The sequence below is a fragment of the Notothenia rossii genome (assembly GCF_949606895.1).
Source record: "Notothenia rossii genome assembly, chromosome: 7".
NCBI lineage: Eukaryota > Metazoa > Chordata > Actinopteri > Perciformes > Nototheniidae > Notothenia > Notothenia rossii.
Genome location: NC_136905.1, coordinates 10,533,137 through 10,558,107, shown reverse-complemented (window position 1 = coordinate 10,558,107; position 24,971 = coordinate 10,533,137). Strand labels below are relative to the sequence as shown.

The following is a 24,971-nucleotide window of genomic DNA, read 5'->3' as shown; positions in this document are numbered from 1 at the left end:
ATTGTCCCTCATTTGATATTAACACAGGGAGAGTATGATCACGATAACTTTGCTAAATTTCAGTTTAAATCGTGGACATAAAAGTTTCATTTAAAATATTTGATGTTTTTATTTTGATGTAACTAGTTAGAGCACATGTGTCAAACTCAAGGCCCGGGGGCCAAATCAGGCCCTTGGTAAATTTAATTTCGGGCCGCAGGATAATTTCCAATTACTATTAGATCTGGCCCGCCGGTATATTGCACGCACACCTTCACTCCATCCTGAGGATTTCCTCAGCTCAGAATCTGAGCCCAAACATTGATGAACTTGCACCCAAGATGAGATGCCAAGTATCTGGCATCACAGAGCTGCAAACTGAGTTTCAATGGATGTTTCCTTCTGCACTTTGTTTCTTGAGACAACAGGGCATGTTTGTTTTTTTCTTTGAGGGAAATTGTTTTTTTGAAGCTGTTGTTGGCCTGTGGAAAAATGTAATCATAAGAAATGACTCCGGAAAAGCTGCAGATAGAGCCATAAGAAATTAATGCTACTGATTATTCAATGTTTAATGTTGTTTTTATAGGCAATAATTTAAGCTTCGTTAGTTCTAGGTTTAATATGTCCAATAATTTCATTCCAATACGTTTGGCAATAAACATTGAACCAGTCTAGTACCGTTTTTTAAAATGTTAGACCACTGTGTATTTGAGTTTGACGCCCCTGTGTTAGACAGAGTTTTAAGACTACAACTCCCAGGGCAGTTAACCAAAGTGACGTTTTCCCAGCATGCATGTCGGCTGTGAGAAGATGAGGCAAGATGGCGACTAAAATAATCAAAGAGAGTGCTCCTCCCTTTGATTGTCCATCATGGTGAGCAAAATGCACATGCTGAAGTTGTAATTGTTTGTTTGTAATGCCATACCAAAGGCACATGAGCAGAACCGCGTACCCTCATTTATATAACTTACCTTTAACCTAGAGAAAAGCTTGTAGTTACTGTAGCTATCATTAGCAACCAAGCTAGCTAGCATGCTAACCAATGAACGCTGGTGTCCTTTTTCTTCTTCGTCTTTTTTTAAACACGTTGCTACATGTGCATGGTTTTATAAGTCTCGTTTATGAGCAGAAGCCGTCCAGTTATAACGATAGGTCATTTTAACATTGCATTGGTCTGGTATAGCGTTGCATAGATGACGACCGCTTCAATGTTAACGTTTTCATGAGATGATTTACAGCAACAAACCTTTAAATACCACCTTTGCACAAATGCACCAAAGGTAGACTCTTTATATGTTCAAAAAGTTCATAATCTTTTTCCTTTCAGGGCAGGAAAGCCACCCCAGGGACTCCATCTAGACGTGATGAAGGGAGACAAATTAATGGAGGTAACTTTTAAGGTTTTCTTTTTTACCTCATGTATCAGTGACCTTGCCATACATCTGTAAGGTTAGTTTAGTAACTCATTTTGTCAAATACATGTAGTGCAGTAAAAAGTACAGTATTGGCTTCCAAGATGTAGAGGAGTCGTGGTATAAGAAGCATACAATAAAAATACTCAAGTAAAGTACAAGTACCCCAACAATTAAGTACAATACATGGGTAAAATGTACTTCACTACATTGGACCGCTGCATGTACAATACTACTGTAGGACAGTTGAATGCACCAGATACACGCCTGACAGTCCACTTGGTCCCAGAGGTGTTGAACACTTCTGGGACTTTCTATGGCTGCATGGCTTCAAATGGTGCAAGAACATCATCAGCCCTGACATTTAAGCTTTTCAGTGGAAAGCAACACTGTATGAGTTATGGCTCAGAGGCACAGACAGATTGCAGGAGTGTTTAGAGAAATATTTAGCCAGTTTGAAAAGGACTTTGACTCACAGAAACTGTCTCTCCCTGTAGAAACTGATCATAGACGAAAAGAAGTATTACTTGTTTGGGAGAAACCCCGACTGGTGCGACTTCACCATTGACCATCAGTCGTGCTCGCGTGTCCACGCTGCCCTGATCTACCACAAACACCTGAAAAGGGTCTTTCTCATTGACCTCAACAGCAGTAAGTCATCAGCTACACTTTGAACGTTTGATATACATGTTCAAAAGGCGGAAAAACTAATACAACTCTCAGAGGTTATTTGCTTGAGACTCGATTGACAGAACATGTATTTGTAACTATTCTGGTTAAATTTTAATGTAATTCAGTTAACGTCACTTTTTTCCTCAAGTGTTCCACCTCTACTGTCTCAAACATCTTCAAGTGTTCATTTGATTTTGAATTGAAAAAGCATTTGGAACATTTTTCTTTTGGATTTGAAAACATTGTAATTTACTTTTTTTTAACCATCTCGTTTCTGTGTTTATAGAAAAAGTAATAATTATGAATCACATTTCATTAATTTCCACTATAATGTAAGAAATCTGTCAAGGAATCTGTCCTTACATATGCAAACTTCTTTATTGAATTGTTTTTATTTTAGCACACGGTACCTACCTTGGACACATCCGTCTGGAGGGACAAAAGCCTCAGCAAGTTCCCATAGACTCGACGATATCTTTTGGGGCGTCAACAAGAACCTACACCATCAGAGAGAAACCCCAAACCCAGGGCACCGCCGGCACAGGAGACAGTAAGACCGGAGAGGATGAGGAGCTGAAAGGACTGCTAGGGCTTCCTGAGGAAGAGACAGAGCTGGAGGTACGTCTAGTTTCTCAATAATAACGATATTATCGTGCTCTAAAACATGAACTGTATCAAGGAGAAATAAAATGGATGCATCTTGTGTTTTAATCATAACATGTGTTGTCTGCAAATTGCTGTTTTAGGTAGACTGCTAATATTACATTACATTTAGCTGACGCTTTTATCCAAAGCGACTTACAATAACGGTACGTCCACACAGCAGCTTTAAAAAAAATCTTCCAACGCTTCTCTGCCCATTGACTTTGAATGGGGGTGACGTCACGTTGCCTCGCTTTTCGCCGAACTGCATTGTGGGGAAGCAAAGCGAAGATTCTCAGGATTCAAAAGTTGAGCAATGTTCAACTTTTGAAGCTGAGCTGGAAGCGTCAGCCAATCAAATCCCGTTTATGCAAATCTGACAGTACAAGCGCTAGCCAATCAAACCGCGTGCAAGCTGGGAGAGCCAGACCGCAGTTCATTTCCTCATATTCCAAATGAGAAATTACGGTAGCAAATCACCCGGTTCTTTACGACCAGAACTATTTACCGGGATACAAACCGGAGGAACCAGGCATGGAGGGAGGTGGCAGAGACAGTGGGTGAAACTGGTAGGTTTTCGTCTGTTTGGGGAGTTTATATACGTATGTGTATGTATATATATATATATATATGGCTCGCATAAAATCCCCGGGGTTTTTTGCTTTGTTTGTCGGGGGCGGGAGATTCATGTGATTGGTTGTTGGTCGCGTCGCTCGCAAAAAATCCCCAAGCTCTAAGACACGCCCAGCTCCAAGATTTTCAAGATTTTTTCAAAGCTGCTGTGTGGACGTACCGTAAGTGCATTCGACCAAGAAGATACAAACTTGAAGAAAACAGAATCATATAAGTACATCAGGTTTCATAGAGTCGAAACATTTCAAGTGCTACTCAACTGGCTTTAGATAAGGCAGTCCTTTATTAACACATAATTGCTTTGATAGTAGTTTTATCGCTCGAAGTGGAGTCGAAAGAGATGAGTTTTCAGTCTGCGCCGGAAGATGTGTAAGCTTTCTGCTGTCCTGATATCAATGGGGAGCTCATTCCATCGTTTCGAGCCAGGATAGCAAACCGACATGTTTTTGCTGATGGGAGCGGTGTAATAGATGCGCCACACTGTTTATGTGTTTCAGTCCTTTTTCACTCAAATAAATAAAAATACGATTATTCAATCAAATCTGTTCCTCTTTCCTAGATATCAGGTTCACAGCATTAAGAATTTGATGTGCAAAAAATATCCTTATGATTAGCATAGTTCCAAAATGTCATTTCCAAAGATAGCCTCAAACTCATAGTCAAATGTGTGACTGCGAGCAGCTTAGATTACTCAGATATCAGTGTCATCTTTTCAAAGCTTGTATGAGTGGTAGAAAAGCACAAATCCGTGTGCCACCATTTGAGGAACATAGCATTAACATAAGATGACATTACATGTTAGACGCTTTTATCCAAAGACTTACATACTCAATGGAGACAATCCCCACAGGAGCAATTTGGGGTGAAGTGTCTTGCCCAGGGACACAACGACATGCTGACTGCAGTGGGGTTTGAACCTGTGCCCCCCTGATCCCAACACCAACGCACAATTCCACTGCGCCACACCAACGCACTAGAGCCTAAGATGATTACAATTCCTGTTTATTTCCTCTTATTAACAAGTGCTGTCTTTTTCCTGGGTGTATGAAGCTGTTTATTAGCCGGCTCATTCTGGTATGTTGTCCTGTTGTAAAGTAGTTACATCTTGAAATTAATATATTTTCTGTCTGCCTCCTTTCAGAACCTGACGGAGTTCAACACGGCACACAACAAGCGCATCTCCCTACTGACCATCGAGGAGGGCAATCTGGAAATCCAGAGACCTAAGAGGAAACGGAGAAACTCCAGGGTCACCTTCAACGAGGACGACTCCATCATCAACCCAGGTACGACTCAAAGTGACAGGCGGTAGAACTGTAAAAACAAGACATCTGTCCTTCTAACTGTTACGGATTTTTTGTAGTTGATTGCTCTCCTTTTTAAGTCGTCCCTTGCTAAATTATTTGTAAGAATATTGACATTTCATTTAACTGAGAAAGAAATGATTAAAGAGGATTAGATTTTTAAGGCTTTTACAAACAGGTAACATACTAATCATGTGTTTCAGTTAAGTGATCCAACTTGCATACTGTAAATATATAACCAAGCTATTCCCCGTACAGTCCTACTTTTTAAGAGAAGAAATGCACTGTCAAATACATTCTAACACTTTCTTTTAAATTCTTACAGAGGACATAGACCCCTCGGTGGGACGGTTTAGAAACATGGTGCAGACTGCTGTCATCCCGATCAAGGTAAGCTTCAGTTTTGTCCTTCAAAATGTCAGATGCAGCTGGTGTAACTGATACATTTCAATGAAAAATAAGAAGTGGACTCATTTTAAATAACAATTGGATCATTTGGAATGGGCTAAATGTGTGACCTGTAGGGCTTTGTGAATACTAACAAAGCTTGTTTTACTGCTGCCAATACACACACTATTTAGATATATCAGGAGCTTGTGTTTCATGTCTAACGCCATGTGACGACCAAAGCTTCAAAGTCACTTGGCTCTTAACATGGGGCTTCATCCAGTTTGAACGTTTCACAGCCAAACCTTTGTGATCAGCAGTTCAGTGAAATAAAGAGAGGATGAATGTCATGTCGTAAAACGAATAAGCTAACGAAATAAACTTGTTTACATATAAATATCCGCCGTGGTGTTACAACACAAGGGCCCAGAGTTGACTAATTAAAGTCCAATGTTGCATTAATAACCGTTTTACTGTAACACAATACCATTTCCTATTTATTGCAACACAATATTACAAACACGGTAAAATGAGAAGTGCCTTCCTGTAGTGCATTTGTTTTATTAGCATCAGCATGAATGTAAACCACTTGGTGAAAAAGGGTCAATTCTCCTTGCATAGAATCTGGCAGGCATCTTAAAAAAAAAAAAAATCCACATCCAGGAAAAATCTGACATAAGAGCACCAAATAGGAACTCAGTCTTCCTCCAAATTCCTGCTTTTTGGCTTTGTGGTTCGCCAGCCAAAAGCTTGACCCGAGATGCCACCATGGAGCCAGGTGTCTTTAAAAAAATGTGGGCCCATCTCCCGTTACTGGGTTAGCCTGAGTCTTATTTTCCTGTGACTAACATCAGCCATGAGCAGGCTGGCTAGTACTGTTCTCAGTCCAACCCCTGAGCTTCCTGCTCCGATTCTGATGAGTGTAAATCTGTCACAGTAATAAAGGTATACGTTTTAATAGCTACCACATGACAGTGTTTGCTGCATTTGATCCCCGGAAACGTATTTGGTCCATCCTTAATGACTTGACTCTGTCCCTCCCTGCTGCAGAAACGCAGATCAGAGGGCCACAACACGCTGGGTCTCGATGACATGACTTCAAAGCGCATCCACAGCTACAACTTGGGCAGTGGTCTCTACGGGGACTTGCCGCCCACCAGTCATGAGAACCAGCCGACAGGAGCTCCAGGAGGGGCTTCTATGCAGGGAGGGCTTCCTCTGCCCTTCCCTAACCCAGCACCAGAGGTGGACCTGGACCCAGAAGCCCACCAGCCTCCTATCACACTCAACCCCACCCCCGTCATAGCCCCCTACCTTCCAGAGACCCACAACGAGCCACGCAAAAAGAAGTATGCCAAAGAAGCTTGGCCCGGGAAAAAACCCACCCCTTCACTACTCATCTAACGGGTCTGTTGAAGTTCCCAGCAGATACATCACGGACTGTGACCTGGCTGAGATGGAGTCGTTCATTCTCAATCTCCTTTTTTTAATGTGTTACTCCTTGTCATCGAAAAAATGATGAACACAATGTCCTTGTGGTCTGTCATAAGATATCTACTGTACGTCACCAAGGCAGCAGTTGGTCAGAAAATGGCAAAGGCTTGTTGATTGTGAACACAATTGACGTACATTTACATGGCGTAGCATGTGAGTCTCGGAGTGACACATGTCGGCCTGTGAGTGACGGCCACCTGGGTGGGATGGATGATGCCGAGTTATGTTTTGGATGTAACGTTGGAATTTTTTTACTTAACATGTTTCAGATTTTCTTTTCACTCCCATGTTTTGATAATGCTGTTAAACAAATGGCACATGTACTTTTTATATAAAATATTTGACTGAGAAGTCAGAGAATCCAGACATGAAGTCAGTTTCACAACACAGGGCTGCTTTTTATTTGGAAAACCTAATGATTCAATGTGAAACATTTTCAATACATGTATTAGACCGTTATTATTATCACAACTGTGTTATGTATTTTTCACATTAGCCACTAGATGGCGACTTGTGGACAATGGTCGAGTTTTCAGTCCAGTTTAGTTGCAGTCTATGGCCTGTTGCACTAACTTTAACCGTTGGCCAATACTTGGTATCCCATTCAAGTAGTGCTTTTCCAGTATAATGAGTTGAAAATGGTTTTCCTCCGCATACTATACCTACAAGGATTTGACAGTTTATATGTTGGCAATTCATTGGATTGACGCTACGTAGTAACAGAGTGTTGAAGAGTTGAAATGGCAGCACAGTAACAAAAACAAACTTTGCTGTACAATCAAAAAAGGTAGTAAAAACAAAACAGATTTAATACGTTTTAATGTTAATTTAGTGTGTTGATATTTTTCAAATCAAACAGTGTGGTGCATTTGAACCTTAACTGACAATGAGACATAGTAACAGCCTTTGCACAGTAGCAGAACATCTGAGTGTCCACCTGGTGAACACTGTCATCCCATGAAATGGTGTCCTTACTTCTGGGGTTTTCATTCAAAGCTTGACCGTAGTGCGGACAGGAAATGAATGGAAGGAGAGGGGGAAGTGCCCTGGAGCAGAAGTCCTTATCACAGGGGGACATTAAACCATAAGCTATCTATCTTGCTGTAAACAAATGGGTGAGTTGTTGTTTAAAAAACGAGCCTTAGTTGATGGAAATATCACATGGCCTTAATGTTTTATAGGAAGCTCAAGTGGCCATTTCATGGGATCTTTTCGAAAGATTGGAGATATGATAAATCAACAATAAACGAGGTGTTTCACGTTTACAAACTGTGCTGGTGACTAAATGTCCTTGTAGGAGTGTGGATTTTGTAATCATATGACTGTAAATAAAAAATGAATTACTTTTGAATCATAACTCTGGAATGTTTTTAGCGGGGATTATAATAATGTTGCATTTGTGCCAATATGATCTGCCTATACACCATGAAAGGTCTTATAAAAGCAGGTTATTTGATTACTTATTGGCAAACCACAGAATGAGAGCCCTGGTTATTGTTTTATTTAGCTTCCAAGACTTTATTCTGGAGATAACCATTGACCAGATAGCTATGTGAGCCGAGTTAGTTCACATGCAACAGAATGTTCTCTTCTTCCCATAAACAAACATCGAAGTACACTTAAGATAATGTTTACACCTCAAGTCTTCCACCCAGCCAAAATGTAACCCTAAAAGCCCGAATAGCTTTCTCTGTTTTTTTTACTGACAGCTACTTTCCATATAATAAAGCATAAAATAAAACATTGTATTTATTAACAATAAAATAATTAAAAGAATCCAATGTGTATAACAATTAATTCTGTACACGTTTCAAATGTTTTATTTATTGCGACGGAGTATTAGGGCCACACTTAGAAAAAAAAACAGAGAGATTTCGAGAATAAAGTCATAATTACGAGAATAAAGTAGTTTCATAAGTGACTTGAGAAGCGGACTTGGAGGAGATTGTCTCCTTTCTGCAGGAGGAAATGGCTGGTTCTGGCCGACTACATTACATTATTGCATTTAGCTGACGCTTTTATCCAAAGAGACTTACAATAAGTGCATTGGACCAACAAGATACAAACGTGAAGAAAACAGATTCATATAAGTACATCAGGTTTCATAGAGCTAAAACGTTTCAAGTGCTACTCAACTGGCTTTAGATAAGCCAGTCCTTTATTAGTAGGCTATATAAGTGCTTTGTTAGCAATTCTTTGTTAGAAACTCTATCGCTCGAAGTGGAGTCGAAAGAGATGAGTTTTCAGTCTGCCCCGGAAGATGTGTAAACTGTCTGCTGTCCTGATTTCAATGGGGAGCTCATTCCGATTCCACTACAAGGCTATCGACTCCTGGATCCAAAGCCTTGATTACAAGTCTCATCGTTTCTTGTGAAACAACAAATCCCCTTTGAACAGCTCGTAGATGTAACCAACGATAGCCTTGTAGTCGGCCAGAACCAGCCATTTCCTCCTGCAGAAAGGAAACAATCTCCAAAGTCCGTTTGGTTCTTTCTTCGAAATAATAGACATAGTTTCTTGCACAACCTTTTCAAAGTTGTAATACTTATGATAATCTGATGCTGATGTGCCAAAAGATTAAGTATGTCGTTATTTGAGAAACCTAAACTAAAGTAGCCTACTGCTTCACAAGATGCTCCACATTCCTCATTCAGGACGCTGCTGTTGTCTCCTTCTCAAGTCACTTATGAAACTATGACTTTATTCTCGTAACTATGACTTTATTCTCGTATTATTACAACCTTATTCTCGAAATCTCTCTGTTTTTTTTTTAAGTGTGGCCCTAATACTCCGTCGTAATTTATTCTGTGTTTTAATTTAAAAAAATGGAGAATGAATGGAATGGAAAAAGTGCTTTATTATAAAAATATTTAACGTGAGGAGTGAGGAAAGTTAAAGAATCAAAATACATGGCTGATTTTGAAAACATAATGATTCAATGTGAATGATTACGCTGAAATGTTGCACAAGAGTGCAATGACCTGTTTAAGGTCACACTAACATTTCCATGAAAACATTTATATAATGTCAAGGTGATCTGTACAAAGCTCAGTTGAGATGCATTTATAAATGGTGAAACGAAAATGTTACTTAGGTTTTCCTTTTGACGATCACAAAAGTCATCTTCCTTTTATATGTAAAGTGCGATAAATGTCTCATTAACACAGGCTCCAGTGTAAATAACGATTAGACACTTGATAAAATACTTAACAGTTAATCACTTCATTAGTATCTGTTTATGATTATTTGTTAGTTTAAAAATTGAGTCAAATCATAGAAGAAGTTCCTTATCAGTCATTTATTTCCCAGGTTGTTTTTCAAGTTATTTCCATTTTCACTCATGGGTCTACAGGTTTTATTTTGATGTGGAGGCCATTAAGTGAACGAAGCACCAGTCGAGGAAGTATCTCTGGTGTTTGCGTTGGGTCCTTGATCAGATGGTATCTCTTCAGTGTCAGCGCTGTTGACACTTTCAGCTCGTTCATGGCAAAGTTCTGACCAATGCAGTTTCTGAGTGAGGAAAACAGCACTAATGAGAGGAATGTGGTGACAAATTAAGCTTTAAAGTAACATCATATAGGAAGACAGCACTTAAGGTTATGGAAATCAGATGAACAGTCAATACCAAATGATATATATATTTTTGATTTATATAATAATGGAATAAGTTGGACAACAGCCTTTCAGTAAGCCTTTCGTGTTTGCCAAATATGTTTTTAATGCAGGGCTATTGTATTGTAATGTATTGTAAACTTAGCTGTAGCCCTATTTTTAGCGAGCTAGTCAAACGGTATCATGAGGACAAACCTTGGCCCAGCAGAGAAGGGCACGAATGCGTGAGGAGGCCTCTTGGAAACATTCTCCGGGAGAAAACGCAGTGGGTCAAAGACCTGGGTTGACACAAGATGGAAAAACAAACACCAGTGTGGCATTAATAAAGTCTCTAATAAATCTCTTGCACTTAATATGCTGCTGCCGTTGCTGCTATAGTATACTGCCATGTGATAAATACTTGTGTGTGCTGCTCCAACCCAGTCTCACAAAAAAATGTGTAATAACTACGTTAGTCCACAGCGTAGGACGTAGTATTCCTACAAAAACGCCTCTGAAATTGTAAGATCCCTACGTTTTTTTCCACCATTCATTCCAATGGCTGGCGTCTATGTCACGTGATCTTCACATTTCTCCCTGCAGAAAAAAAAAACATGGCCGAACTTCGTTTTATTCTCGGTGGAAAATGCCTATTTTAAAGTTAGTTTGGCCATTAAAATGCGTTTTGATGTCATTTGATGCGAGAAATACGAGTTGTTATTTCAGATTATGTGTGCAGTGGATGTACATGATCTTTAGTTTGCTAGTTATTACGAAGATTACTTCAGGAAATTGTGTCTATACAAAGTTTTCATTGTTACCAAGGTGATTGCTAGGGACGCTGCTATCGATATTATTTCTGTTATGTTGTGTAACTGTTTAATGGTGTTATCTTTATTTCTACCCCCTTCCCCGTCAATGTATACACAAGTTATTGAGCCGTTTCCGCTCTACATCCTGAACTCCTCCCTTCGATGCAATGCACTTCCGTTTTGGCGGACTGGGTTTGTTTTGCTAGCTAGCTCCGTTGTGCTGACAAAGCACTGATATCGCAGAGACAAAGAGGATATAACAATTACAACATGAAGAAAAGTGGTTCGGGAACTACGTGTGCGGTAGTTGGTTGCAATCACTCGAGAAAGCACCTGAACGAGTGGTTAGATAGAGAGTGCTACGACCACAAACCAGCACCCAGCACCCAGCCATGTTGTTCATTAAATACAGATAAACACAACAAATACTGCATGCATTGTATTTTTTAATATTATATATGAATATTTTCATAGTGATGTAATTGTGTGGGCTGCTTTTATATTTTAATTTGTAATACCTGTTAGGATTAAACATGTGATCTTTCTTGTTGAAGCCATTTCTTTAGTTTCCTCTCAACAATTAATTAATTCAGTGTTATTTATGTACAGTATGAGCTTAATATGAATGATGAACTGTGTTAAAATAAATTGTAGCACTCTAAGGAACATATGAAATGCAATAATGCAATAACAGTGCAATAATGAAATTAAATTACATCAAACTTTATTTTCACTCAAACAGTACAGGCACATATGATATATTGCACAGCATAAAGAGATCATGTAAATTGTGCATTATGTAAACAACAGACAACTGTTGGCTCCTGTGGGCATGACCTAAATAAGGCAGTTTATTTTGGTTTTAAAATGCTGAGATATTTACTGCAGAACTGTAACCTTCCCTCAACAAAATCGTCAACAATTTTCGGGAGCATGTGGGCAAAGTAGAATGTGCGCAGCCTTATGATATGCCTTCAGACTGTCCATTGCTTTTCCATCTATTGCCATGGATTGAACGAAGTAGGAGCAAATTTTGCTGTACGTTATGCTGGGCCACGTCGTCATGTTATCCTCCCAGTTTTGCACTGAATTCGGGTGGGGGAGAGTAACGCCATCTCCAGTCAAAGAAGTAGAATCGTGTTCCCAAGCTAGCATCACTGTTAGCATCGAAATCGCTGTGTTTACACCAGTGCCCGTCTGACTGTTTACACCGGTTTACACCGACAGACGCTGTGCAAAAGACTTCCGGCGGAAATGAAGTGCATTTGTGTAGGGTTATGGCGCTACCTGTGGTTTGTCGCGTAAACTTGTCTATAGTGTTGGTCCACAGCGCGAACGTATTTGCGTTACATCAGCATGTGTAACAGTTGTAAATATGCAGTGGTGTTTATTTGTAAATCATTTAGTATAATCACACAAATTCTGTGTTTTATATTGAATAATTCTGTGTTCTTTATTGATTGATTGTTCAATACCTGACAAGGCCGGAGATGAAATATCTACATACATCTTATAAGAGTATAATCATAGGCGGCGCGTGAGGCTCAGGTTTGGGAAGGCTAAATAACTTTTTTTTTACCTGACGCTGCCCGCCTCCGGCGTCTATAGAGCTCCTGCGGTCACGTGACTTTTGGTTATCAGCCACCATTTTGGCAGTAAACATGACGACCGGCGCCAGCGTTTTCCTACCGTGCGAGTATACATCTCATTTTAATTCAAGTGAAATTCGGCTTTATAGTACAAAATTAGAAGGATTAAATATAAGCGACCCATATAATGCACCCGGTGTGCTTTTCAAGAGCATAACCTCCTGCTCTGAAGACGATGTACCCGACTTGCGCTACGCGGACATCCACAGCTATCTTGTAAGCTTTCCATCAGTGTACTCAGGAGACTCCCTCAGAGCTTACAAAAGCTTGGAGGCTTACAAATGGTGTCAGTCCGGCTTCGTAAACAACATTCAACTGTGGAGTCTTACATCCAAAAACTTCGGCATCATCACTGCAAGGGTAAGTATTAAATTATTCCAGTTTGATAGGCAGTGTCACGTTAGCATTGTTTGTTTATTAGCTTGTCTAGCTACGGCAGTGTCACGTTAGCATGTTTGTTTATTAGCTTGGATAGCTACTGCAGTGCGTCTGAAACTAGTTTGTATTTTTGCTTTTTGAAAACTTTTTGTAGCATTGTACTGTATTCCTTCACCCACCTGATATGAAGTGATCACTGCATAAGCGAAAGCAAACGGCCGGGGGGTCCCATCTTTCAGTCTTGTTCAGACGGCTCCTGGCTCTTTTAATCGCTGCGATCCACTTTTCCCTCCTCTCCGCGTCTTTTGGAATGCGATAATAAGATACACCTTTCTTCTTCCCACGCCTATTTGTGCAACCTGGTGCACAGCAGTTATCCACCATCCTCGACAGTCTGCCAGTGCCTGCCAATGAATTTACTGACGCGATTACTGCCAAAATGGCTGCCCCCTTCGTTTCTCGTCACGTGACCAGCATATGTGACATCATCCGCAGGAGCTCTATAGAAAAAAGATCAACTCAGTGAAAGCGCCACCTGCTGACCAATCAGAGCTCAGTGTGCGGAGTTTAAATCTATCAAGTCATATTACAGGATAGAGGAAATACAGTTTAAACTGCCGTATGCAGAGAAGACGCCGACGTGTCTCACTTATCATTCATATCACATCATCAATCAGATCATCGATCATATAATATCAAAAATATTTCCTTATCTGTCAGCTTCTCGAGCCGTATCGGCCGTGCAACACTTACATTGTCACATATACTGTATGCAGAAGTATTATTTTAAGCAACACATTAAGTTGACGAATCACTCAAATGTAATTAAAGTCAGATCCACTCGTGTCTAGATGGGGCAGTGATATCATAAAACTGTTGTAGCTTTCAAACACTTCGTTTTTTAAGTTGTTCTATATTCACCTTGCAGGTGCAACTATGTGTTGTGTTGTATCCTGGATTATATGTTTAAGTCATGGATGTTTAAAGTTCATATTTGTCTAATATTAGTTTACTTTTCATTAATGAAGTATGACGCTGCGCTGTCAATACACTTGTATTGTTTGTGATTGGTCAAATTTAGCTAACCCCGCCCCTTTCACGTGAAGGCGCTCTCAGCTGGAGAGAGAAACCCTGGCTTGATTTACCGAGTTGATAACCAACATCGTAGGACCGCTTAGCGAGATCTCGTTTGTTAGGGTTAGTTAAGATAACTCAAACATATCCAGGGTCTGTTGAACTGGCTTCGTAGTACAGGGTACAGGTGGCTGCATAGCAGCGCTAATGTCAAAGACACAAACATTATATTTTTTATTTTACCAGGATGCAGTGACACAAATATTTGGGAAGGCTTAGGCCCCGGCCCCACGAGGACGAAAACGGTCGTTTGCGTTTCTGTTTAGTGTCACATAGACCGTTCGGCCACACAAGGACGACCGAATATGACAGTAAACAACTGCGGAAACGATAACGGGTCCCAAGATGGATAGAACGGCATACGCAACGCTCTGGGGGGTCCAACGGCTCCGTGTCTGCGCCCTATCCGATCATTTTCTGATAATGATGACGCAATAGCCCCGACTCTCCCCACCTCTGCTGCTCACCCCCGCGTCAAAGTAAACTGCACACTGAATTCAGATTATTTATCTTTCTAGAACTTTCTGAACGGAGCAAAACACACAATTCAAGTCAGATCATCACCCTTAGCTATTTTAATTACCTCTCAAACTACCTAAACTAGTTATAAATATTTGTACTGTTGGGTCACTCATTACTGGATCAGCCGCTGCATGAGACAGACACTGACGCTGTCAGAAGAGAGGGAGGAAAAAGAGAGGCTCCGTGTATTTTATTTTTGTTAGGGAATTATTTGCCTAGGTATTCAACCTTTGACCCAGTTCATCATTTTCTCCTCTCACCGTCTCCTTTCCCATGGCATAGGTCCACGGGCTTGGGTATTGCTGCTATTTTTTTATAAGGAGGAGCAGCTTGGGCGCATTGTTGTTGCCAGTCTGTGACAGAGCACAAGCCGCCATGAGGTAGTTTACTGTTCAGGGACGAAGGTTCCCTGGCGCACTTTCTTTTCTATGGACGAGAGCTCTAGTTAGATTCAGGGTCCATAATGTTTAGTCTCACTGATGAAGAATGTTGATTATTACACTCCGAACTAGATAAAACCTCGAGCTACAGAAAGAGTTATTCAGAATTGGTTTGGAAACCGCTGTGTCGACTCGTGACACACCACCTGTCTTGTCAACTCTCCGGCCGTAACTCCAAATAAACCATCAGTGTTTGACATCAAAGCTCCAACTCTCCTCGTGTCTCTCTGAGTCCTGAGTCTCCATTGCTTCAGAAGTTTCCCTTACAAATTGGCGTTGTCGGCAGGATACCAACAAACCTTCAGAACTGGTAAGTGTAATTTCAAATCTACATTTGGACATTGCCTTACCAGAATCTGTGATTGACGGTATCCTAAAATTACCTGTGAAACTGAGCGGTTGTGTTTCATTTTGTGGTTAATGGTGTAATGAACATTTGGGGATAATAAACCCAGGGGATCAGTGTCTGGTGACTCTGTCCTGGCTGATTTCCTCTGTGTATGCTGCTCGGGACGAAAGTGCCATACAAGCATGCACAGCTCATGTTTAGAGAAACCTTAAAGAAAGGCATCAGTAAAGTGGAACTTCTGTATGAAAGCAATGTAAAGATTTGTATTGGACAAATCGCCGGATTCTGGGGGTTTCAGCGGTCAACACTAGCAGTTAAAAATAAGCAGCCGGAGATATTACTCCTATCGCCTCTGTAAACACGGCTCCAGCTGCAGCCGCGGGTGTGTGTGTAAAACCTCCCCGTGTTTGTGGGGCTGGAGAAGTGCAGCTGAGAGGGAGAAAGTCACAGCTTTTTGTCTATAGCTTTAACTCACACCACCACCGTCTCTATTAAAAACGAGATGGTCTAAAAGCACTCGTTGTTTGTGACCATTTTCTACGTGCTGGTAAGACGGGGCAGCGCGAGGTGCGTGCATCACCCGATGCACCACAGTTCCCTACCTTGCTGGAGGAGCGTTCCCTACCTTGCTGGAGGAGCGTTCCATACCTTGCTGGAGGAGCGTTCCCTACCTTGCTGGAGGAGCGTTCCCTACACTGCTGGAGGTACTGGTGCCGGTCCGGGGTGCATACATAAAATGATAGGCTAATTGATCACGGGTGGGTAGTGGCAAGCAAGTGTAGAACAAAACTGTGTTTCATCGTTGTGATGAACTCAATAGTGAGTGTATAGGCTGGTCCTGTAGGACTACAGTTAACTGTGCTGTTGTTGGAGAGAAAGGGTAGCGGAAAAAAGTCTATGCGCTCCTGATCAGGGGGGCATAGTGCCACTAGAATAGAGTAGTGGTGTCACAAGAGGATGAGCTAGTTATCGCTCTTGGACGGTCTTCAGTCACCGATCTAGGACTTGTATACAAGGGTGGACGCGCGAGTCAAGGCGCCCCACTAGATATTCCCTACCCCCTCTGAAACCACTTCATTCGGAGTAAATGGAGCTGGATGAACTTCGTTGGCACGCTGGTGTTTATTGCGAGTTCATGTTTGTTTGTCTAATTGTTTGTATGGGGGGTCTATATTTGGTTGTCTAACCGCCGTCTTGTGTATGTTTTGTAACAACTAATAATGAATCAGTCCATAGCCAGGGTAAAATGAACTACACTTTAGTTATCTCACCAAAAGTAAATGACTTGAGACAAATAAATAATATAAAGATGTAAAGCAAAATGCTGGTAGTATAAATCGAAGAGTGTTTTTATGTCCTGCATCTGAGTGTGCAGAGGAAAATGTAAACAAGAAGTACAATGTTCAGGGTGTGCGCTGTAGGTGTAAGAAAAAAATATTGCTTTAAAAATACATTTTAAATTGTATTGCTGGTATGTTAAGATATCTTTGTGATCTTGTATAAACCCTATGCCCCGTCCTGCACCTCGAGACCCTCAGAGGCATCACTGCTGGTCGTAAAGACCTTCCCGAGGAGATCAGGGTTGCAAAATCTGTCTGTTTTTTTTAGGTCAATGTTGTATTATTTGTTTAATTCATTCTTAAATCTATGTATTGTATGGTAATAATGAATAAAAACGTAATGTATTGAACACATTCTGAAACAAAGCAGATAAGACAGAACTAGACTCAGACATAATACTAATTATTATTGAAACCTTTTGCGCTGTTGCTGCAAAATGGAAACTTTGTTGATTATCTATTCCAACTGGCCACTGGAATCAGATAATTGATATAAGTTGAAGTTCAATTACAGTTTTAAAAATAGTTTAACATTCTTTATTAAACTGCTTCAAATTATTTCTCGTATCAACCAATGATGATCAAATTAAAATAGTTGTTAAACTACTGACAAGTTTTTCTGAAACCGAGCTTATGAACAACAGAGTAAAGGTCGCTGGTTAAGCCAGGATCAATATATTTGTTGAAGTTTTTATTGTGTGCATAATGAATGTGTTAAATTAATTGAGCAATTATTTAAAAAGTATAATGTTACAATCTCTTTAAAATAAGTAATTACAGTTAAAAAATAGATTGTTTTCCAAGGGCCTCTCCTTCACAGGCCTACACTTTGAATCATGACACTTCCAAGTCCTAACAGACAGAGATCAGTATCACTTTGTGTTGCAAGCCAAATCCAGGGGTTCTACTCGAGCCCAATTTTAAATCATTCAACACTATACATTGACGGGGAAGGGGGTAGAAATAAAGATAACACCATTAAACAGTTACACAACATAACAGAAATAATATCGATAGCAGCGTGCCTAGCAACTGTAGATCATTCTCATATGATTAAGTTTGTCCTTTGCAGGCCACCGTAGCTGGTGCGCCACCTGGTGAGGTGTTAAGATAATAGGCATTCATTCTGGGATTGTCCAGTCATAAAACATTTCTGGTTAGAGATACACAAAATATTGGAAAGTATATTTAATGTGAAAATACCTTTCCAGTTTTGCATTTTTATTTTAGGGAAAAATGATTTTCACCCAGGGCACTTCAACAATTATTTATTTAGTATTCTGATATCTGTTTGTAAAAAAACCATCACGAGGCACTGGCTGCATCCTGACTCCCCCACAATAGAGGAATGGAAGGATATAGTTAATGAAGTATACATAATGGAAAAAATTACCTTTTCACTTCGCCTACAAATGGACAGATTTATTAAGCTGTGGTCAGTATGGGTCTCCTATGTACAACAGTCACGGCCAGATTTCGTGGACTTAAGTAATTGCTAGATTTGTCTTTTTGTGATGGTGTTATTTACCTTTGTTAGTTTTATTTATTTAGGCTATTTTGATTCTTGAGATCTCACTGTTCTGTATATATGTATAATATGTTATTGCTGCTGTATCGAGAAACCCAGATGCTGATGTCCCAACATACCATGTACATCTATGTTACATCCCTTTGTTCTTTGTTCTTTTTACTTTAATAAAAAAAGAAAATGGAAAAAAAAAAAAAAAAAAAAAAAAAAGATAATAGGCATTCAGTTGTTAGTCGGCATGCAACGTACATGTTCACTGTTCATGCTGTGGTCATAAATAAAGCCACCACTTGCCTATGCATTGTGTATTCCTTGTACATACACACATGCATGTATTAAGAAGTATCGACAACTTCTACATGGTGTCAGAAGACGGCACGAGCCTCTCCTCTCGCCTGGAGAATTTTTTTTCCACGGACCGTGCTAACGCTAACTAGCTGGCTGAAGCTAGCCCCAGCTACAATGGCGGATGGATTTCGCACACCTTGGTAACAATGAAAACGTTGTATAGACACAATTTCCTGAAGTAATCTTCGTAATAACTAGCAAACTAAAGATCATGTACATCCACTGCACACATAATCTGAAATAAAAACTGATATTTCTCGAATCAAATGACATCAAAACGGATTTTAATGGTCAATCTAACTTTAAAATAGGCATTTTCCACCGAGAATAAAACGAAGTTCGGCCATGTTTTTTTTTTCTGCAGGGAGAAATGTGAAGATCACGTGACATAGACGCCAGCCATTGGAATGAATGGTGGAAAAAAACGTAGGGATCCTACAATTTCAGAGGAGTTTTTGTAGGAATACTACATCCTACGCTGTGGACCAACGTAGTTATTACACGTTTTTTTGGGAAACTGGGTTGGGAAACCCTTCACTGCTGCAACTTCTCTCAATACATCAACTTCCCAACACACAGCCGTAGTCACATCCTGGGCTTGGTCTGCTCCACTGGTCTCACCATCCATCATCTGTCCAGCGTTAATCTCCACATCTCTGATCACCTGGCCATCATCATGGACATCAACATCCCCATCTCCGCCCAAAACCAAAAACGCACAATAACCTACAGAAATCTGAAATCCATCTCACCTTCAGCGATCACTGCCTCCATTACCTGAAAGATGTCTGTCTCCCCCCCCCCCCGACTTACTGAAAACCCATCTGAACTTGTGGACTATTATAACAGCACCCTCTCCTTCTGTCTCAATGAACTGGCCCCCACAAAAACAAAAAATGTCTCTTTCATACACTCTGCCCCCTCGTATACCCCCGAACTCCGCCAAATTAAATCAAGGAAACGTCAACTTGAACACCAACACAAGAATACCACACTAACAGTCGATCTTCAAATCTTCACCTCACAGCGTCCCACTTCTCCCCTGTGACCCCCATGCAACTGTCCCACTTCATGATTGGAATTAACTCCACCTTCACACTTGACCCCGTCCGTCAAAGAATCAACTTCAAAGTCCTGCTCATTACTCACAAAGCCCTCAACAATCAGGCCCCCCCCCCCCCCTACCTCACAGACCTGCTGCGCGACCACACCCCTTCCCGCTGCCTCCGCTCATCAGAAGCCAACCTCCTATCCATCCCCACCCGCACCAATCACCGGACCTGGGGGGACAGAGCCTTCTCCGTCGCTGCCCCCTCCCTCTGGAACTCACTCCCACAACCCATCAGAGACTGCACCGACCTCACCACCTTCAAAAAACTCACAAAAACTCACCTCTTCAAACTGGCTTTTCATGTGTGATTGTTTTTGTATTATTTGACTTTAACTTTAACTATATATGTATTTGTTGTTCCTTTCTTTTCTCTTCACTATATCTGTAAAGCGTCTTTGAGCACCCCGCTAACAAATTAAATCTATTATTATTATTATTATTATTATTATTATTATTATTAAGTATCATATGTTTACTTTTATGGGCACATGTGAGCTTACACATTTAAAAATACTTCCACAGAATGATCTTCTTTACTTACTTCAGGGTTTTCCCAGACAGTTGCATTCCTGTGAAGCGAATACACACTTGTTCCAATATGACTCCCTACAAATAAGAGCAAAACAAAAATGTATTTGTAATAAGATTGTGCAGGGAAAAACAATTCATATATTATGTTTGAGACAATTTTGCAAACCTGCTGCTATAATTCAAACCATGAAAGTCAACCGGTTCATTTGTGCAAGCTTGACTCAATAAAAATAACTGTTAATCGTTAACTAAAAAGTGAATCTTTATCTTTTACCAAAGGGTATACACGGTTGATGCATGCAACTGTATGCTGTTTTATTCACATTCATCTGCAAATAACCATTAAAGCCAAACCTGCAGGCAAAGTTCTTCCATCAAAAAAGGTAATGGTCTTGGTGGTGATTCTGGACATTCCTGGTACTGGAGGGTAAAGGCGGAGGGACTCTTTTATGAACATTGTAGTGTATGGAATTTTACTGAGATCCTCCCTAAAAAGTAAACAGACAAGTTTTCGTTCAACAATTGGCAGCACTGACATACATTTGCATTGTTTTCAAATGTAAGCCTACCACTCCATGGTGTCCTTGCCATCCAGGGCTTGAAGGACCTCCTCCCGGCACATCTTCTGGTACTCTGGGTGGCAGGCCAGAGAGTAGAGGATGAAGGACATGGCACTGGCTGTAGTGTCATGGCCCTCAAACATGAAGGTGTCCACTTCTGCTTGTATATCTTCATCTGACAGACCCTGTTTGTTCTCATCCTTAAATAAAAGGCAAACTTAAAACATGAGTAATCAACATATTATGTCTTAATGTGACACGACTACTCCAATTTAAAAACCGTATAAATTGTAGGCCTATTGGAATTGGCACAGAAACAGCTAATGTTTGTTGGATCCTTCTACAGGTCAACTCTGTTTGGAAAGAAATGAATCATTGCCATTTTAGTTACTGAGTTACAGAGGTGTCCTTGATTAGCTTATTGTGTTTATTGATTATATGTGCACAACAGATATGTTTAACTTTTAAGTTGCTGTTCAAGAGTCCCTCATTTAGAGTAAAAATAACCAGACTGTTGCCTTTGTACCAGTGGCCTCATGCTCAGCATATCAATGCTCATTCGAAAAACCTTCTGCATTTCCTTTTGCCCTATAGTTTTTTGCCCCTTGCAGGTTAAGCACATACAGTATCATATTTGAATCATCTCAAGTTATAAACATCACACAACTACGCTTTTTTAATGTGCGGCAACTTTAAGACTGTTCATGCTTTAAATATCTCATTACTAAAATGATCACGATTATTAATTCATTATCTCTATAGAGAGCTTACTGCTTTGACAATTGCAGTTTCTACGTATGTTTTTTTTTGTAATGACAACAAAAAACAGAAGTGTCTCATTTTGTGAATTCAATACATGGCACATAAGACATAACATACTCTCGCTAAGAGAAGGATGTCCAGAAAGTCCACGTTTCTCTTTCCCTGTACGCGATCCAGCTCGTTCTCCTCCTTGAGTGCTTCTTTCCTTTTTCGTATGACTTCCCCTTCAAAATAAGAGAATAATGAATGAGCATATCCCCAGTAACTCTTAAAATGCAGCAACCATAAACCTACAGTTTAGAGCCTATACAATTTCAATGTATGGGCAAGCTAAATTCAGTTTTAGATTGTCATGATGAAGGTAATATCTGTGAACATCTTACCTGTGTGACTGTGAGCCACCTTGCATGCTTTTCTTAGTCTGAAGCCATGTGGGCTGAGGTAGAAAATGAGGTCATTGTGGTATGGAAACATCCTGAACCGCAGGTTAATCAAATTAGTGAGCTCATACACTGCCTTGATGTATTCATTTGTTCCGCTGAAATAAGAACGTAGACAAACAGTTCAGACAACTGAGAATATAAACCTGTAATTGTGAATGGCGGGAAAACGCATGTATGGACTCGCCTCTCGGTCTGACAGTTGCTGTTGTAGCTGAACGCACACTTCATGATGCTGTCCAGTGTCATAAGGCTCACGTGGTTAAACAATTCAAAGGACTCATTGTTTTTTGCATAACTCTCCCATTTGTCCTGGCAACAGTGAAAGAACAGACGTGAGGTCTCGGCAGGACGTGGAAAAAACTTCAACACACTTAGCTGGAACAACTTTGACACAAAATAGCTGCAGCATCTGGAAAGCCTTCCTCCCCATCACTTCACCATTGACTGCTTATTATAGCACTTTACACAAAAGCATTTTCCTTGTACAATATGTGAAATGCAACTTGGCAAAAAAACAGATTTTATAAACAAAAAGACTGTCATTAACGTACCAGCATGGTTTTAACAGAGTCTGACATCAGATTTATGTAGGGTTTCAAAACTTCATAATGGAAACCTGGGGTCAAGAGCCTTCTGTGGCGAAACCACTTCTGACCTTGAGACACCAATAAGCCATCACCTGAAGACAGAGGTAGTATGTGTCAGCGAGGGAAGCAGCTTAACAGGAAATACTGTGCAGTAAGCCAAAATATGCTGTAGGAGAAAGTAAAAGCAATCTTACCAATCCAAGGCTTAACAAAAGTATATGCCATATTATCTTTTGGCTCTGTTAAGAAACAAACAATTACAGATTATGTTACATTGAACTTTGTTTATTGAAATGCAGATAATAAACCAATATGAGTCTACATGTATATGACGTAGTAAAAAGCATTGTCAAAAGATGAATTTGACTTAACTGCTACATTGTAAAGGTTTTGATTTCGGTAAAGATATAAAACAATGGCTCACACACCTGAAGATGCCAATATAGTTTTCACATAGTCTGGATGGTGAATGTTGAGGAAACAAACAAATGGACCAAACCACATCGGGAAAGCATAAGGGTACTGCTGACCCCATTTCACAATCTTTTTCAAGTCCGACCCATCCTGTTTAAACTGAAAGTAAAAACACAAAAACATAGGTTAAGCTTAACCAATATGCTGGAGCCTGAAGAGGACAAAGTTATCACCTGAGTTGTGATGCTCTATAAACTAATACTCAACTGCTAAGTTTAAACCTTAATTGCATCCAAATTGTTACTTAAATAAATGTAAAGAAGTTCAAATCAGGGACAACCCAAATGAAATAACCCCAATAATAATAATAACATAAGAATACGCTTTGAATTTCCTTTTTTCGCAGGCTTTTCTTTTTGCAAATCTGAGTCTGTTGGCACATGATGAGACTGGGGATGACCTTTGACAGTTGCAACACTGGGGACGCTGCAAAAAGGGACGGTTCATCAATCAATCAATCAATGTTTATTTCTATAGCCCAATATCAAAAATGTTACATTTGTCTCAGTGGACTTGCAGTGGTTGCATTCATTCTTATTCCTCTGATCAGAAACATGCTAGGGTGAGGACAGGAAGACACATTCTACATCTGCTGCTGAAATTGCTATTCTCCCATGCAAATAAACACATTATATGTCACATTTAATCATCTTAAAATGGTATTGGTGGTTAGCAAACACATTGATTAACTGAGAAATGCACAAAGGTCTCCCCTACTTCAATAAGAAATACATTGTATGCCAGAAACTACAAGGAGCTCAGTCAAGTATTTTGTAGATATGAACTCAAAACAATCTGACTCTGACTTTTGATATTGGTGGTATTTCTCCTGTGATCTAAAAAGTCCAGTGGCACAAGTAGGTTAACTTCAATGTAGTTTTTGTATTGCCAGTTCTGCAGAACCCTCCTAATATTGTGCACATTTGTTCACAAGCTACCTCTCTTAGTATCAGACAGCTTTCCACTTCCCATAACAATACTGCACATATTTTTATTGTATTATTCTGAGAACTTTGCAATAATATATTTTACGTAGATTCTTGGTATACCCAGATTGAGTGTAAATACATTTCTATATCTTAACGCAAATAATAGTTTTTATTTCATTTTTTGGTTGTTTTTCTTACTTTTGTTCCTCTTTAACTGTGTTTATGTATGCACCATGCACACAAAGGCACATTCCTCGAATGTGTTGACCTACTTGACAATGAACCTGTTTCTGATTCTATTTTTATTAATACACTATTATTATTATTATTATTACTTGCTTCTTGCACTTGCTTCTGCGTCACTGAGCAGTCATTATACACGTTACCTCCTTTAGATGTCCAAAGAGCCAGTGCGACGGTGGTCCTGGAAACAATTCCATACTTTGCTTCGCAGCTCTTCTTTGGGCGAGCAAGATTGTCAACTTATAAACAACGGCAACAACACAGAGCACCGCGATCAAGTGGTGCATGTGGGGTAAAACCATCTGATACTTCACGAAACCCTCAGGTGACTCCATGCTTGCGACCTCCTTGATGATTACCAGTGATTCACACAACACAGTTGTGTGTGCGTGTGTGAGTGTGTGTGATGTAACCACCGGAATGTGGGTGGAGAATGTGACCCGGAACTGGGTTGGAATAACGATAGACGCGGCCCGGCCACTATGCAGTGCCGCTCCGTCTGTAGTCACACTCACAGCATGAGGCTCCCTTCTTTCGGGTGTGAAACCTTTGTCTGTGCAGGAGGCGGCGGCGCCAGGGCGTAGCTTGGAGTTGCAACTCCAACAATTGGCCTAGCAACTGTAATGTTTCCATGTTGTACATGAAATACTCAACTTGCTGGATGTTAACAGGGTTTATTCACCAGTCCTGGCTCACACACGTTATACATGCTTACTG

General features: G+C 40.3%; 2 protein-coding genes across 2 annotated transcripts; one reads left to right on the top strand and one right to left on the bottom strand.

Moving 5' to 3' along the window:
- Positions 1–714: 714 nt before the first annotated feature.
- ppp1r8b (protein phosphatase 1, regulatory subunit 8b) lies at positions 715–7,874 on the top strand. Its single transcript, XM_079693128.1, has 7 exons — positions 715–852; positions 1,307–1,367; positions 1,889–2,042; positions 2,464–2,681; positions 4,480–4,624; positions 4,968–5,032; positions 6,080–7,874. The coding sequence occupies exons 1-7, from the start codon at positions 800–802 to the stop codon at positions 6,431–6,433; spliced, it is 1,050 nt and encodes a 349-aa protein (XP_079549254.1). The 5' UTR covers positions 715–799; the 3' UTR covers positions 6,434–7,874.
- A 1,932-nt stretch (positions 7,875–9,806) lies between these two features.
- On the bottom strand, positions 9,807–24,658 carry LOC307045850 (cytochrome P450 4B1-like). The gene is made up of 12 exons (XM_079691831.1): positions 24,398–24,658; positions 23,037–23,181; positions 22,803–22,847; positions 22,573–22,700; positions 22,206–22,330; positions 21,962–22,116; positions 21,696–21,802; positions 20,826–21,016; positions 20,611–20,744; positions 20,267–20,331; positions 10,331–10,413; positions 9,807–10,033 (listed from the first exon to the last, which is right to left on the bottom strand). Exons 1-12 carry the CDS (start codon positions 24,587–24,589, stop codon positions 9,862–9,864), a joined length of 1,542 nt encoding a protein of 513 aa, XP_079547957.1. The 5' UTR covers positions 24,590–24,658; the 3' UTR covers positions 9,807–9,861.
- Between the last annotated feature and the right edge of the window lie 313 nt (positions 24,659–24,971).